Here is a 17,564-nt window from a genome sequence, read left to right as displayed (position 1 = left end):
ACACACTAGCAAGGTCAAATTGTGTTCCACCTGTGTATTTTTGTGTATTTTTAATTGATGTTATGAGGTGAGACCAAAGACAATTGCCCAGCCCTGGTTGGCCAATAAAGTTGTACTCTAAATACCTATTAAGCCACACTTCACAGGTTCAGATTTATTGATCAGTCTGTAGAATGAGTCTCCACCCACATCTGTCCTAGCTTAGCTCAGTGTCTTGTTCTGTCAACTCAAGGCGTCCCTGCTCCCTAACAAATAGTTTGCCTATAGCTCCATCCAGTGGTGAGAGTGATTACAGCACAAAAAACAGCCGCATGCACCAGACAGCCGCAGTGATTCAGAAATTCATAATAAATGAAGAAAAATACACACGGTATTTCCCAAAGGAAGCCTACTTTGAAAGTCATGTCAATTCTGGACAAATAAATGACCAAAGAAAACTGTTACAGTATCACATTATTTTATTAGCCAGTAAAGAAGATGAACTGTGTTGTAAGGCTCTGTCTTACTACAAACCAAAGAGTGAAATCCAAAGTTTACACACACACACACACACACACACACAGACCAAAAATATGACAGCAGTGTAAGAAACCCACTGACACTGAAGTCAGTGAAATCTTCAAACCATCAGAACATATTTTTTATTAGAATAGATGATAGTGTTTACAGACATCAAACTGATGATCACCTTATAATTAATATAATTTACAGAGCTTCTTACTACATACTTTCCATACTGCCAATAAAGTTACTGTGTGACTTGAGACAATAATAAAATAACAATCCTAAATGTCTGGGCAGACCCCGCCTTCGGCCCAGAGAACAACCTTGTTGAACAGAATACAGTACAGCATCAGTAACTGTAGAATGACATTGTCTAAAGTAGGTGATATTTACTAAAGTTGTAGCATGCGAGTAAATACTGTCATCACTGGAAAATGACGATGAAGATGCATAAGCTAGAAGCGGGGGGGCGAGGGGGGGACTGTAGGGAATTTGGATTTTGTCCATTCTGATTTCTGATTCTGCTCATCTCTTGACTCCTTATTTATTATCTACAGTTTCTTGTAATCCATATAGTGTTGTTATATTTAGGTCTGTAAGAACTACTCTCACTCTCTATTACATTTTAACAGAAACTGCTATTTGCTACATACAGTGAATAATAATGACAACTGTTTGTGATGCTTTTGTATTTGGATGAAAGCCATCGATCTAGGTTAAAGTCCACAACTGATATTGCACAAAACAATAAAAAGACCACAACATTGCACTTTGCCAAACAAAAGAAGTCAACTGTGGAGAAGGCATGTAGACTTTACCAGACCTTGCCACCCCTCAATGAACAGTCTGTACTTCTTGTTTTGTTGTCATTGCCTAGCCATGTAAGAAACTATGTACCAGTAGGATAACTTAATTAATACTTATTGATTTACATGCTAGCAGCAGCAAATGTGTGGGATTTTTCACTGATAGCTGGTGTTGTGTGTCAAAGCTGTTAGTTGCAGACGAGATGTGTTCTGGCATAATACTAGGACTGGGAGACAGCAACAGCAACATTTTTAGACCATGCTGACGCAAATGCTTCATCTTGTTTGATGTTCTGCATTTAGCAACATATCATGAAGCCAAGTTAAACTTTAGGGTGCTTGTCAGTTGGATTGCAGTCAGCCATGGTTTCATCTAGTTTCAGAACTTGAGCAGCACACACAGCTAGGCTAGGTAACCATCGTATGTTGTGCAATGTAACTGATGATGCCACTTGAACTCAACAAAACATTTCTAGACAAGCTGTATAAATGGTGTATCTGAACTATGTTCCTAGGTATTAATAAGCAGAATCAGAAGTCATTTTTTATATTAAATCAATCCCACAGTTTAAAGAAATGAGTTCAAAGAACCCAACCCTCAGACTCTGGGACTGTTTGAGAATAAGCTGTGAAACTGTGTGTTCCTGTTCTCAGGGAGCGAGCGGTCCCAGGCTCAGCTCTACATGGTGTGTGAGCCAGATGGCCTCAGTAGCGACGTCACTGGTCTCCTCGCTCGACCTGATGGGAGCCGCCAGGTTGCGGAAGTCATGGCGGATCTTAAAGGACACAGTGACATCCGCATCCTCCTCCTTCTGAGGGATCACCTTGATGAAGAAACCAATCTTGTTGGATTTCCTGAAGGCAACAACACTGCAGGGGGGAAAGAGATCAGGTTAAGAGTTACTACACAAACCGTATTCATTCATGTGTGTGTGTGTGTGTGTGTGTGTGTGCGGTTACTTACTCTGGGTCATCCTGGAAGTCCTGAGGTTCGGCCAGCTCGTCGTACTCAGCGGCAGCATCCTTTCCTGCCAAGACCAGCTCCTTGGTGGGTACCATTACCTACAAAAATAAAAAGAAACTATTCAACATTCATTGGTTTCAGACTACAGGATGTGTTGACAGTACAGCTCATAGAGCCAGATTTGCAACCTAATATGCCTTTCAGTTGCTAGCATGTAGATTAATGTGTTTTGGAAAAAGGTGAAGATGTTTTCAAAGAGAGCTGAAGTATTTGTCGACGTGGCTCTTAGTTCAGCTATGCTGCTATACCTTGTTAAGACAAGTCTCCGGAGTTGTATGAAACACAACTGTCTTAAAATATTTCTCCAGGCCTAGATTGAAGTGAAAAATTACTCCCGAGATTCCTACAGTATGATGATACATTAGTAGAGAGTGGGCCAATATAGTTACGGATTTGAGCACTAGCATTGGTGGGCTCAATAATAACAACTTCAGACTTATCTGTATTCGGTTGTTTAGTTTCAGAAATATTCAATTGTAGAAAATCACTTCCACACAATGGATAAAATCAGCAACAGGACCATGGCAAGTTGCATCAGTCTGAATTAGACTATTAGAGACATCAGCAAGCTTTACAATATGTCTGCTCTCATGACGGGCATCATTATACAGAACATACAAGGGGTGAAAATATAATTGTTTTTATATAATGTTGTTTTAAATACTTTCTGCAAAAACAACTGCCCATTAGGACAAATACAACTATAGGTAACAACCTTGGCAGTGCTGCTGACGTCATCTGGGTCCCCCTCCTCGCAGCCGACCAGTGTGACGTGGGTAATGTTCTCCACTGGGTTGGTCAGGGTCAGCAGCACTTGGCTCTCCTGAATAGACAGGATGTGGAAAAAATAACATTGTTTAACCCAAATTACCTTTTGGCTGGCTGAATACCTCACTAACATGGCAACGCAGGGCTTAAAGCACCAGTTACAGACTGTTTTTTTTTTTTTTAGAAGTCTATTTTATTTTACACCCTTATCGAATGTTTTAGCACCACTGATTTTTATTGAGAAATAAGTGGCAGCCTCCTGTTAGCACTTGTTAGTATATAGGTAGTGCATATTAATGGATATTGAAGTGATTTCTCTCTAAATTGTATATGCAAGCCATTTGATTTATGTCTCCTAGCTGGAGTAATAATGAGTTTAGATTGAAAGGAACTGCATGAGGTTTTAGAGAGCAATGTTTCAATCCCTACTGACCTCTCCTACCACTGCTAATGGCAACTATTGCCAATATCACACAAACAAAGAGCACCAGTGTGAAAGCATTGTAAATAACCCTAACCTCAAAAAGGCTTAGTTATTGATCAGTCCACTAGGTTTCTAAAAGTCCAATACAGTCCTTGAGGGCACTACAATGCTGAATACTTTGTTTGGAAAGCATGCTATAGATTCAAACATTGAGGTTAAGATTAATTAACATGAAAATGATATATTCATATTAGCCAGACGTGCCAGAACCAGTGAGGATACTGACCTTCATGTATCGGAGGTTCGGAATGGACATAATTCTCACTTCAGGGATATAGCTCCTGTGGGAAGAACAGGCAGCAAGCCAATCAATACACTGTGACCCAACATTCCAACACTGATTGATTCAATCAAGACAGCATCCAAACATATTATTTAAAGCTGAGGTGGAAAACAAACAAACAAAAAATATATTATGAAAACAACAACAATCTACTGTACGTGAGTAGACATTTTGTGTAACACTAGTTTTTTTTAAGGTATATGCCTTTACTTCTACCGGAGTAAATTTTACTCCGGTAGTTTTACTTACATATACATACAGTAAAATATACATATATACATATATATTTTACTCACATATACATACAGTAAAAGTAGTGAGTACAATGAGAACTGAAATTTACAGTAAAAACATTCTGGACTTAACCTTCCACAATTGATGCAATCTTTGCTGATATGATTTAAAAGGGACCATTCACAATTTGTGGACAGATAATGAACTACTATACTATTTCTATGGACAGTGCCAAAATGAGTGACCAGTTAATTTGGGAGGCGACAATTTTGGAACATGTACAAAATGTAGTATTTAATTTAAGTATTTAATTGAGCTACGTTTGCTTGAGTAACAAGGATCTTAATTTAATTAAACTACTTCAAACTACTTCCACACCTGATTAAAAATTAAAGCGAAGGTTAAATGATATAATCAAAACAGACTTGAATTTGATGACCAATACTCACACAGCCACCAGCTGAATTTTGAACTTTATTGAAGTAGGGTTGAATTCTGGCTTGCTCAAATTGTGCTCACATTTCTGGAGGAGGAAAGTAAAAAAAACATTTCAGTGTAAATTTGATCTATAAAACATATTGATTAGCCTTGATTAGCATAGGAAAATAAAGCCCTTAAGTGATACTGACCCTGCAGCGCAGTGAGCGCTTCATCAGGAGGTGTTTGTGTTTGGGGTGGAGCTGAGACGCCCCCGCAGGCTGGAAGTCAGGCTGCAGGAGCCGCTGGCGCAGCGTGGTCACTAAGAGGACGCCACAAAACTTCAATTCAACTCAACATCAATTAGAAAAGAGTCTTACAAGATCTATAATGTATTACAACATCATTCCAGTACAAAGTCAATGAACATAACGAGAACCTATGAACCACTGGCATTACACAGCATCATGTGATGGGCCTTGTCAAATGTGCTAAAAATAGTTAAACTCATAAAGCTGAGCATTTCCAAACCAAACAGTGTTATCTATTGGTTGAAAGTGCACATCAGGACACATTTACATTGGATAATAAGTTCTGGACAAGCTCTTACCCTCCGGTAGGCTGATGGGCCTGGTGTAGCAATCTTCAGGCAGGGGCTCCACCTCATCAAGGGCCTGGGCAGGCTCAATGTTGATCTCCTTCTGGTCCTCACCCTCTTTGAGGCTAGAGGAGTACACATATATTGCTATCAACAAACTCATCATATACCTTTTAATGAATACCTTCTAATGAATGAATCAATGAATGAATCAATGAATGAATCAATGAAAGAATGAATGGCAATGAATGTAAACTGAAGGTGTAAAGCATACTGAGGCTTGCAGCAATACTCATTTACAGTAACTGGCCTCAAAAAACACATCACATTTACAGCACAACATAATTTAAATTGCAGTAAATCTGACTAGGAAACAAAATGTTTCAAATGTCAAGTCAAACACAACATCATTTCCCAGCATATGACAAAAGACACTCACGAGAGTCCAGCCAGACTTGATATGGGAGCTCCAGACCTCTGCCTCTGCAGTCTGGTTCCAAGGCCATACTTTTCCTGAGTGAGTTGGAAAAAAAAACATGGGTCAGGGCTTTCTGCCTTTTGTATACTAATGAGGCAATACAATTTATAAAATTGCTTACTTCTAAAGCTAGTGTTCTACAGACTACTTTTAACACTAGGTCTTAGCCCCAAAGGCAATTTATGACAACTTTTAAACATAAAAAGGAAGAAATGTCATTTGACATTTTAAATAAACAACAGAACAAGCCAAAAACAGATAATCTTGTTTGCCTTGTGATAAGAGACAAAACAGGAGCTTTTCTGACCAGGATAGTGGGAGAGATTCAACAGTCTGACAGACTGAGTCTTCAGGGCTTAATCAGTATTAACAAATATTTGGGACTGACTACATACTTCAACAGAAAGTGTCCTATTCCTTCTCTCCCCCTACCCAACATAAAGGCTCCTATTGTGTGGATCAATCTAATTTACCCAAGGAGACATTCATGTGATCTGGGAGGTCACTCAGTAACAGATTAGACAAGGACAGAGAAAAGGAGAAGACAGTGCTACTGTACACGATTAGACTACCCAAGTTGTGAAAAATACAACTCACCACCACATGAATAGTGTGTTGCTGGGGGGTAAAACCAAAATATCAGTGTGCATAAGCAAAGAAAAAAGGAGAGAATAAAGAACCAGGTGAAACCAAAGTGATTAAGCAAACATTAGTGGCAACTGGTGACATGCAACAGCAACAGAAATGCATCAGTGATGGAAAATGATTGCGGGACATCACAGCTAAATTTAAGTATTTAAATGTGATATTCCCACAACAGAGGACAGCTTAGTTTGCATTATTGAACATTAATGAATGTAACAGCAGCAGAACCCAGAGGAAAAAAGTTTGTTTGACCCCCTAAACAGAAGAATAGTGCAATAGTTCTCGACGTGTGCCATCGAGGCCCAAGAGGGTGCAGGTTTTCATTCCTAGCAACACTACAGCAGCTGATATCACTAATTATTCCCTTCCTCTCTGGTCTAAGGTGTGCCAATCATACTCTAGCCTCGATGGCACATGAGGGAGGACCACTGGCATAGAAAATGAACTGGGGAAAGAAGCAAACATTACTTTGAGAGCACCCTGGGTGATGATATTGGGATTTGGGTACAATTTCTGTATCAAATAAATCTCTTTCAAGTGCAAATGAATATTCCACAAAGTTCCTCTCCAATTTACTGTTAATGGAGCATCACCAGGCTGTGCATCTCAGTTATATTACAGATGAGAGTCGTTGTCTCCTGGTTTCTAAAGACAAAGTGCTGCACATGTTCATAAATCTTGACTGAACTGTTCTAGGCCATGTGGTAAAACATTTGTGTTAAGTTGAATGCCATTCCAATTCATAGAAAGCTGGTGCGGTCCTGGATGACAGCAGGCTGAACTACTAGCTCTTGGATGCCATCTGCGCTGTAACAAACTGTCTGCAACTTATCTACCAACTATTGATACTATTGATACCTGCTTATGTGTTTGCTCCATTTTTTTTTGTTTGTCTTTTACATTATGTTATCATTTTTTTCTACTGTATATTTTGCACCGAGTCTGAAAACAACTACCCCCAGGGGACTAATACAATTCTATTTACCTGAGATTGACTCTTAAGCATTAGAGGGGTCTGAAATTACTCAGCATTGCATTTGACAACAAGCATTACACTACTTCAGTCTACTGAATCACATATTGCCAATTTCAGAATATTCCACCATTATTAGCACCAATAAACACCAAATGTGACAAGCATGACTTTAGTGTCCAATTTAGAGCACATACACATGTTGTTAATTACAAATATGCTGTGAGAAAAGAGCTGTTTGTCATTTAGAAAGGTTAAAGAGCAAGGAGTGCAATTTTCAATAGAGTAAGAGGCCGAGTATCAACAGCCCAGGTAAGTGCCGGGCTCAGAGGGTGCAGAGTACCGAGAACGCCAGAGGCATGCACTGTCGTCTCCTGGCCAGCTTCTTCCTGTCTCTCTCCTGCCTCTCTCGCTGGGCCAGCTGCTGGTAATACTCTATCAGCTTGTTGATCTGTAGGGAACAAAAATGCCATCCAGAGACTAGTTATCAATGGTTCACAAATGATGATCTTTTAACAAGAGCAAACTAGAATGAGCATAACACATCCTTTATTTACAGTGTTCTGAAGCAGCATAGCCCACATAACTCGTGATCAGGAAACATGTGAACAAGTCATGAGAGGATTTGAATGACCACAGGGGAGAACATACCCGCTGAGTATGAGCGTTCTCCGGCTCCTGCCATCCACCGCTCGCTGCAGAGAACAAAATATACCAAAACAGGAAGCTTAGACGGTCATAAGGAACAGATACAAACCATAAAAGATTTCTTCTTGACCTCAACTGATGTGTGATTCAGGAATTATAACAGGACTTTGAGACAAAAGTTGTGTTTTGGCACTGACTGACTACTGACTACTCCAAATTTGGATTTAGTGTTTGACAATTTCACATGGTGGCTGTGAAAACATACTGGGTGGTGCAGCACCACTGTAGCAAAGTTTGGGGAGCGTGCTGTAATATGACCACATTAATATGTCTACATTACATCAGATTGGTGCAGGTGTTGTCATCCTTACAGATCGAGACTCACCAACAGATTTGTCAGCCATGCCCACATCCCTGGAAGTCCAGCGGCAGAAGCCACAGGCCAGGTAGTAGGCCTTCTTCATGGCCGTCTTGGTGGGATCATCGGGCAGAGGAGCTGGGATGTTGGTGGCCCGAGTGGACAGGGTGTGCATGCAGCATGGGCAGTCGAAACAGTTGGCACACCTAGAGCACACAGATAATGAGGGAAGTTAGATGGGATGACCTACAAACACACTGAAGGGGATTGGAAAGATGCAAATGCAATTAAATAATAAACTACGTATAAATATGTAGCTTGGTCAAGGCCTCACCTGTTCTTCTTAAGCTTGGCTTCTGCTGAAGGCATGTTCTCCAAGCAGCTTGGGCAATAGTGGGAGTCCACCTGAATACCAGAGACAGTAGCATGATTACAGAGTAGCCGGCCAGTGAATTCATAGCCTCACTTGACAACATGTCTTTAGGGAGCAACTTTGATGCAACGTTAGCAACTGCATCATCAACTTTACAAAAAACAATCACTGACTACTAAGTTATCAAATCAACATCTTTGTTCAGTCTGTCTGGGTGTGGTGTCTGTGCTGTGAGCCTTGTTAAAAAGCAAGCTATACTTTTTACACAGAGAGCGTTAGCTAGCTTGGCCTAACGTTACAAATATGTGCTTCTCTGACATGACGTTTATTCAGATATTCATAATAAATGAGCTAACGTTAATCAGTTAACGTTGACGCTAGGCTAACATAGTAGCAACAGCTAGCTAGCAGGCTAACTTGCGCTGTGAATATTCGGCCTAACGTAACAACAACGGAAACATCACGTACAGCCTATCAGATGGCAAGACTGCTGAATACATGCTGATTGACAAGCGGCTTGGCCACACCGTGGGCGAGGTTATGTGACAAACCCCACCTACCTGTCAATGCAAGCAACTGAGCTACTAGCTAACTGGCTAACAACAAAGTAGCTAGCTAACTGAAGCTGTAGCTAGCAGCTAGCTTGTCATAACCCTCAGCAGAGAATAACGTTACGTACCTCGTGAGACACACATTCCAGGGATCGCAGCTCACTACAGTAACGACAGAAATAAAGTTGAGATAGAGGAGATCTGATCTTTTTCTCCCCACGAACCAGATAGATAACTCTATCTGGCTGCAAAAGGGACGCCATCTCTGTCCAGTCAGTGCAGCCGAAAGCTCAGGCTAGCCGTGGTGTCATCGCTAGTCGTCTGGTCTTTGGGAAAAATAATAATCTGCTGAATGTCGACCTCAGGTGGTGAACATCGAAAATGTCTGCATGCACACGGCAACACTACACGCATTCAACATTCAGTGGAGTGTTGTGCTATATCTGTAACTAAGAGGCGTTGTTAGGCAAAACGCATTAATCTTGGGGGCTGACTCTTATAAAACTGTATTTGTTAGACCCACGTGACTGGTTATATAACGTTAGCCTACACATTAATGTACCAAGATGCCACTGATTTATTCTTCACGTCTGGTATTCAGACTTGTTCCAAATCAAAGGGGAGTGAGACATTTGGTTATCCAGCATGTACAACTGACCGGCACTGTGGGTCTGCCAGCCTGCAGCCATGCCAGCTTCTTCCAATGGGCTTCACTAAGCCAAGTTGGTTTATGATCAACAAGTTGCATCAATCAACCAGGTCTCTATGGTTATGATTTTGTGAGCAAAGTGGTCTGTAACTTAACCAGGCTGATTCACCAGCTCAACCAGGCCAGTTTATTACCAGCTTGACCATCACCAAACCAGCATCAGACCAGCCGAAAACCAGCTAGTGAAACTGGATTCTCAGAGGAATATGCAGAGAAATAAGTTCCCGTACACTGTGTGAAATATGGAAAAATGAAGTGCTCTAAAAACGGAGAGAGGATAAAAGAGGCCTTGAAAGAGACTCTACCACCCACGGGGCATAATGGCCTAGTCACAGCTCACCATGGCAACAGCTGATCCCAGAGAGGCGAGATGATCCATGAATGAAAAATTAAACCAACAGTTTTTTCTCTCCTATACAGCAAAGATGACGCTTCTCATCTCGTATTCAGTCATGATGTCGAGATTCAGCCAAGATCGATTTGTCCCAGCACTGCAATCTTTTTTTCTTTTCTTTTTTTCTCGTTTCATTTGAATTATGGGTCTCTACTGAAAGTCCTGAATAATGTTTGTGAAGTGGGTTAGGCACCAGGCGTCCTTACAGTGACAGATAGGCTAGTAGACACAGAGACCTACTTACTGTTTGGCTTTATGTTTTGGCAGTTTATCAGAGCCTTTATTGAGGAAAGTGGATGTTATAAAGGCAGAACTGCTAGATCTATATAACTATATAACTACTGACTATATAAACAACAAAAAAGCGGTATATAATGCCTCATAAAGAGCCCATTGACTGTTTATGCACCATCATAAACCAGAATTAGTTCCTTATGTGAATAGTAGAATAGATTGTTATTTAAAGAGCCCTGGGGATAATCTCTTATTTCATGCAGCTAATATTATGCCAGTGTTGATTTTACACTTTCAGAGTTAAATTAACAGCAACAATTTTACTGTGTGTGTGTATCATGGAACCTTGAGGTTTATTAGTGACTGTAAACACTATGTATATTGTATGCTCAACTTCATTCAGCTGCCCCGTCCCCTCATAGGCTCATTAACTTGTAGACTTTTATCTATAACGCCATTCTGCCTCCGCATTATTTGTGCTCTTACATCTCCAAATTAGATTCTGCAGTCTGCATGTTGTTTTTGCTGTCTGTTCCTAAGGTCTGAACTAAATGAGACAATAAAAGCTTTTATGTATTTTGCTCCCTTCTACATGGAAGCCAAGGCAAATTGAATTAAAACTGAAAGAACTGGTCACACTTGGTTTATGAAGGATTTTGAGGAACATTCAGTGAGGAGTTTACCCCGGATTTTGCTGATTAGATTTGAGTGAATGAATTTTGACTTTGCACTTATCCTTTCATGTGATTTTTATTTTGTTTGTTTTATGTTCTATATTGTTGGTCTGAAACTTTTATGTTTGTCATGATCGTGCTTTGTCCAGGTCAAAAAAAGATATTTAACCTGACCTGACCTGATCTAAAACATAGTGGGACTTCACATATAGTGCAGGCAGGACTACTGTCTGACAGTGGACTAAAAATAAACACACTTCAAACCTTCATTCAGAACTGAAGATTTGTCCCAGTGTAGCACAACAGTTATAGATATGTGAAGTACAAGATAACCGGAATAGCTTATATCAGTGTCCATGTGCAGATAGCAGGGTTCAATCAGTTTTCCAGTCCAGGGTGACGTGTGTGTGTGTGTGTGTGTGTGTGTGTTTGTGTGTGTGTGTGTGTGTGTGTGTGTGTGTGTGTGTGTGCATGTGTGTGTGTGTGTGAGGTGGGGATGGGGCATGGGGTGATTGCCACTGGGAAGGAGCTGTTGCAGTGGCAGGTTGTGCAGGCATTTATTCACTGGATCTGTTCTCCAGAGTGTGTCAAACAGCTGCAACAGTGGGCAGAGTCAGCAACAATGTTCTTTGTCATTTCCTTTGCTCTGGTGTCTTTTTGATGACAGCTAACTTCATTCTCAGCCATTTGAATGACGCGGAGTGGGAGGAGAGTGGTGTCTCTCGACATCTGAACAGTGCCCCATTGATTACAACGGGGAGAAGGGCCTGTGGGCTCCTGCAGAAGTCATCCTCATCTCCACTGTCTAGACAGCATTAAGTTCAAGGTTGTTGTTGGCACTTCAAGACCCCAGTCTGGCCACCGCTCTGTGGTAGACGGACTACTTGTTTCTGATTAGGGCCACTTAGGTGTGTGTCGTCCGCAGACTTGTGCAGCTTGACTGAAGGGTCACTGGAGTTATTGGTTTACAGGGAGTGTTGTATTGGTTTAAAGCAGTCTCCTGCCTGTATGAAAGTCCATCAAAAATTTGATTTTGACTAAAATTGACCCAAGAGCATGTGTACTGAAATGGGATGAGCAGATAAACAGATACTTTTTTGTATTTGTGGCTCCCCCATGGATCAGTTTTAAACAGACATAGTTCCTTATCTGAGTTTGTGACCACCACACCCCTTTTTTAAGTTCTTTGGTAAATAGCAGCCTTGTGGCCAGGCAAGTCTAACAATAGTGTGTAGGCTACCAGGTTTTGCATGGATTGGATTTGCATGTTTCTAAAAATGCAAAATAGCATAAAATGCACATACACTGGAAAAACTCATGATGTTTTGAAGCTTGGTATAATTTTTGGATAGCTGAGACAGTGTGTAAATTGTAAATGTATTTAAGACAAATTTACAATTAAATTACACATTTATGTAGATGCAAACTTGGGACTTTCAGGGCCAATACTCTGCCTAACCTAACATTCACCCAGGAATGAATATGGTAACAGACACACACACACACTCACACACACACACGCACACACACACACACACACACACACACACACACACACACACACACACACGCACACACACACACAACTTTCTAGAACATCTGAAAATGGGCAGTGCGCCGGTTTCCGATTGGCACCAAACGAGCCGAGCGTCAGTTTTTTTGTTGCGTATGTACGTCACCAGAGGGCGTCACCTCGACCAGCTGTGACAGAATGACCAGATGAGTTATTTTATCCCGAGGGAGCAGAGCAGAGGAGCGTGATAAACCTGCACCGTGTCGCCCAGCATGTGGGTCTTACCTCTGGTCCTGCTGGGGCTGCTGCGACCCGGCATGGGCGGATACCCACTCACCCAGGTAGGTCCGTTCACCTCCTAAAGGAGCGTTATACAGAAACGGGTGACGTCATGACGATATTTCTCTATATTCACTATCTAAACTTGAGCGGTTTTGCGCTCGAGCAGTTGAATGACATAACACGGGCCTATTGGTAGGGGAGATGATTGTAACATAAAAAAAGGGAGAGATGTGAGTAACCTGTACGTGTAGCGACGTGTTCCCAAACTGGTCGATTTGTTTGGTTGTTTTAATTGGTGTAGCTTGTGTTTTAGAATCGTATATATGTATATATAGGCTACTTATTATTTATATGACGCCTTATCAAAGATGCATGATCTGAGACCATCAGGATTTGCAAAAAGTTAAACCACAAAGTAGTACTTCCATATTTTGGGGATGATTTTAACTGATTTCCAAAGCCTGCAGTCAATTGTAGCCTAGGTTACATGTACCATAACTCTACTAAAAAATATTAGAAATAATATTAGAAAATTGCATCTTGATTCTATTTTTTTACCATCAAATGCCCATTGGTTTGCCTGCTTGTACAAACCTATCCGAATATACAAAGCAGACATGCAAATCAATAGGACACCAGTGTCTCTCTCTCATACACATACTCACCACACTGGTACACCCAGTTCTACTGCGGTACAGATCCCCTTTAGCCTAATAATAACATAATCATTAGCATATTATTGTTTGCTCTGCTGGACAGTTATTTCTGGATGGGTATAAATCAACCCAGATCCACCCCAGGCTCGGGTGGTTTATTCTAGCAAAGTGCCTCTGTGGCTTTGAGAGCAATGTTCTCTGTCTCTGTTGACATTAGGTTTGTGTTTGTAGCAGGCAGATGTCAAATGACAACAGAGGTATGGGGGGAAAAAGGTAAAAAAGTGTTACATCTGTCCCCGGTTCTGGTTAATGTGTTGAGACACACTCTGCAGAAGCCAATTGGTAAATAAACTGTTGTGTATACTTTGATGTTTGTATTGGAGACCGGACAAAGATAATCACCTGCTTATACACCTTGTCCTCCAAAGATTGCACAGTAGTTTGCAATTTTGATCAGAGGGAGGTTTCCAGATGAACACTTGTTTACAACTTCTCATTCAGAAAAAAATATTGTATATCCTCTTGATCAACACATTTCCATACATTTTGGACATCCAGATAAACTTTTTTCATCTTTTTGTGTGTCATTACCTGAGTAAAAAAAAAAATCATACTATTAGTCATAGGATTATAAATCAAACAGTCAATGTTATTTTTTTCTCTTATGCTTTTTCTCTCCAAGAAATGAAAGCACAAAATTAACCCTTTCTAGTTAAGGTTTATCAAAGAGTAATGCACGTTCTTCTAATTTGCCAGGAAATAACTCACGTAACATTAAAATAATGAAAATCATTAAAAGGACTGGTTGGCAAAAATCTTAAAAAAAAAAAAAGCCCACACATGATCAAACATGACTGAACAAGCGAGAGAGGGCAACTCTGTGTCAAGGCCCACTTTTGGCTTTGATCTCCATTGTGAAATCATAGATGCCAACAGAGTACAAGTTGTGTTGAAGTAAACTCTAATAAACAGCATCCACATCTCTTTGGATAATATACCATGCATGTCATTTTGGAAGCGAGGTTTGCTGGCATGCATTTGTCTATCCACAAAAGCTTCAGCTGTGACCAAAATACTACACTGAGGAGTAATGGATCAATCACTGTGTTGGCTGTTGGCCAGATAAAACAATAATAACCTGTTGTGACCGATGTTTTTGTCCCCAGCTGTGTGACTCAGCCACAGACGGCACCATTTACGGTTACAAGGCAAAGACCCTAAATGGCAGTCGCACTGTGTCCCTCAGTCAGTACGCAGGCAAGACTGTCCTCTTTGTCAACGTCGCCACGTACTGAGGACTCACCTTCCAGTACCTGGGTAAGAAATGCCACCACAGGCTTTATTCTTCGGTATGTAACAGCATAATAAACGAGCCTACCTGAGCATATTGTATTTTTTTCCTTTCCTATAATCAGAGTTGAATGCACTACATGAGGAGATGAAGCCGTATGGACTCACCATTCTCGGGTTTCCCTGCAATCAATTTGGGAAACAAGAACCAGGGAAAAATCATGAAATTCTACCAACTTTAAAGTGAGAAATCTTTCTTTTTCAATGCAAGTTAGCCTCAAGTCAGCCACAACCTACTGCATACACAGAAAAAGCAAAATACATATTGAAAGGGTTTCACAAGCCTTGAAAATCACCAAAAATTGGGTTACAAGGTTTTCACACAACAGTGATATTAATTCCTATTAAATTACATTAAATTAAAGTTGTAATTTAATGTATATAGCTATATCTTTTTTTTAATGAGGTGGTGTAACATAATCCTGATCCTGCATAGCGGGACGTAGAGAGGAATTTGCAATATTGGCAAATCCTCTGTCAATCAGCAGAGCTTCATTTAATCTGGGAAATCATCCTTTGGCAAGAAGATCAGTTTCTCCTCATATCCTCACTCTAACCTGCATAGAATGTATGTCTCGGATTCCATCAATCATCCCATATCCATAGCCGGGCCTTTGCAGTAGATTGTGGCTTTGCACAACGTGAGCTGAATCTAGGGCAGCTGCCAAGCTGCAGCTCATGAAGCGCTGGCTGCACAAAGTGCTTAGAGGCACGTCCACTGATAAGCTGACCTCTTCCTGGATTCCAGGCATGTCAGGCCCGGCAATGGATTCGTTCCAAACTTCCTGCTGTTTGAGCGCAGTGATGTGAATGGAGAAAATGAGCAAGGTGTATACACTTTCCTGAAGGTAAGTTTTCCCTTAAGATGTTGACAACTTGTGTGTCATTTAAAGATGTATTTTATATATCGATAGAGATAGACTATGTATTATAGTAGTGTTTAAATCAAATAGGGTGTTATACTAATCCTATTCTCCACTTGAGTTGTGCACAAACTTTATTAGAAACATGCATGTCAGTCTCTTTATTCAACATGGCTGCACAGGCAGCTTGCTCAGTCACCTTTGGCCGTGTTGCTCTAGGTTGGTCCAGGGCCTCCCAGCCAGTGCAGACACATTAGAGAAAACAGACTCTTTTTCAAGTGTGACCTGTGTACAAGCATCAGTTCACATTGTCAGAATAAAGCACGTAACAGGTGCATTTGTATTCCTTTCACACCCAGCCAGCTCATGTTTATCCAGTAGCACCCAAAAGCACACAAACCTCTGCACAGAAGCATATGCACTACCAAACAAACACCCAGTAGCAAGCATTTAACAGTCATTAATAACTTATTGATTTTGGAGCTATTAAAGGTTTGTCACCTGTCCTTTACATTTGTAAAAAATATATAAACAATTTAACCTTTCTATAAATTTCTAGTCTTCGATGGAATTTCTCATTTTCTCTGGATGTGTTGCAAATCCAAATTGGTCTCTGTCAGATGGAGGTTTACAGGGTTCCCACACCTTTTTTACTCATGAAATTGCAAAACTTTTCCATGACTTCTCCATGACACCTTTCCAAATTTCCATGACCAAATTTGACTGAATTAAAGAGTAACCATCAACTATACTAATTTTAAGCATTAGTTTGTTATATTAGTTTAACTCTGTCATAAAAAAAAACAGTCAGTAACAACAACAATATTTTCCTCCTGCAGGGAGGTCTAGACTGTTCCAGATCCAGCCACAGCTTTTTGTGACAATTGACAGTATTCAAGAAAAAAAATCATCAAAAATCACAAATCAAATTTCATGACCTTTCCAAAACTTTTCTCCCTTTTATATTTCATAACTTCCCCAGGCCTGGAAAATACCATTTTGAACCCCTGGGTTAATCACTTTGTGCATGCCAGTTTTCATCTCTCTCACTAGTCTTGTGCCTCCTGCCATGCAGAACTCCTGCCCGCCGGTCGGAGACAGCTTCGGAAACCCCACCGGCCGGCTCTTCTGGGATCCTCTGAGGATCACCGACATCAAGTGGAACTTTGAGAAGTTCCTGGTGGGGCCAGACGGGAAGCCGGTGAAGAGGTGGTACCCCAGGGTCAACGTTTCTGAGGTCCGGGCCGACATTCGCAAATACTTCAGCCAACTCTACGCTCAACAGATTTTTAATTAGGATTTTTGCTTCATCATATTGTGTATTACCTAGATTCCGGCTAGATTTTCCACATAATGCAAAATCGTAGTGAGATAAACAGGATAATAGAACTTAGGTAGAACGCAAAAGAGATTTAGTAACATCAAATGTTAGAGTAATGGTATGTAACAGTTCCTGATACATGGAGATGGCATGTTGAATGAAGGGGAGGCTTGAAAACAGTAACTCTGTGGTGCCTCCTCGGAGTCTGGGGTCCAGGCCGGCTCTTCAGTGCATTCAGGCCGCCCTGCAATCCCACAGTGTCATGTCATCTCCCCAACCAGGGCCTGTTAGACACTACAGCCTACATGTTAATTACTTTCAATAAATCATGAACAGAAACAGTGTGTTTCTCGGTCGTCGTTTCTCTTGTGCAGCAAAAAACTCAGGAAAGCTTCAAGAGAATATGAACATGAATAACCAGGGT

General features: G+C 40.8%; 2 protein-coding genes across 3 annotated transcripts; one reads left to right on the top strand and one right to left on the bottom strand.

The window, feature by feature from the left end:
* Positions 1-446: 446 nt before the first annotated feature.
* Positions 447-9,463, bottom strand: dctn4 (dynactin 4). 2 transcript variants are annotated; one of them, XM_071916470.2, is made up of 14 exons: positions 9,273-9,463; positions 8,555-8,625; positions 8,248-8,426; positions 7,866-7,909; positions 7,558-7,665; positions 6,194-6,214; positions 5,558-5,631; positions 5,131-5,243; positions 4,733-4,842; positions 4,553-4,626; positions 3,813-3,867; positions 3,050-3,157; positions 2,275-2,372; positions 447-2,180 (listed from the first exon to the last, which is right to left on the bottom strand). In XM_071916470.2, the coding sequence occupies exons 1-14, from the start codon at positions 9,405-9,407 to the stop codon at positions 1,961-1,963; spliced, it is 1,410 nt and encodes a 469-aa protein (XP_071772571.1). In that variant the 5' UTR covers positions 9,408-9,463; the 3' UTR covers positions 447-1,960. The 2 variants fall into 2 exon arrangements, with proteins under 2 accessions (XP_071772571.1, XP_071772572.1); XM_071916471.2 differs by lacking the exon at positions 6,194-6,214.
* Positions 9,464-12,874: 3,411 nt separating this feature from the next.
* On the top strand, positions 12,875-17,481 carry gpx3 (glutathione peroxidase 3). Its single transcript, XM_071916468.2, has 5 exons — positions 12,875-13,009; positions 14,773-14,923; positions 15,022-15,139; positions 15,705-15,804; positions 16,895-17,481. Exons 1-5 carry the CDS (start codon positions 12,941-12,943, stop codon positions 17,114-17,116), a joined length of 660 nt encoding a protein of 219 aa, XP_071772569.1. The 5' UTR covers positions 12,875-12,940; the 3' UTR covers positions 17,117-17,481.
* The last annotated feature ends 83 nt before the right edge of the window (positions 17,482-17,564 follow it).

The sequence above is a fragment of the Centroberyx gerrardi genome, chromosome 16 (genome assembly GCF_048128805.1).
Source record: "Centroberyx gerrardi isolate f3 chromosome 16, fCenGer3.hap1.cur.20231027, whole genome shotgun sequence".
Classification (NCBI taxonomy): Eukaryota; Metazoa; Chordata; class Actinopteri; order Beryciformes; family Berycidae; genus Centroberyx; species Centroberyx gerrardi.
This window is presented reverse-complemented; position numbering and strand designations above follow the sequence as displayed.

Excerpts from the sequence above, each read along its gene's own strand:
- dctn4 (XM_071916470.2), bottom strand. The coding sequence starts at position 9,407 with ATGGCGTCCCTTTTGCAGCCAGATAGAGTTATCTATCTGGTTCGTGGG. Across the intron at positions 8,427-8,554 it reads GCCAAGCTTAAGAAGAACAG|GTGTGCCAACTGTTTCGACT; the intron begins GTGAGGCCTTGA and ends TGTGTGCTCTAG. Across the intron at positions 4,627-4,732 it reads AGCGCTCACTGCGCTGCAGG|AAATGTGAGCACAATTTGAG; the intron begins GTCAGTATCACT and ends TTCCTCCTCCAG.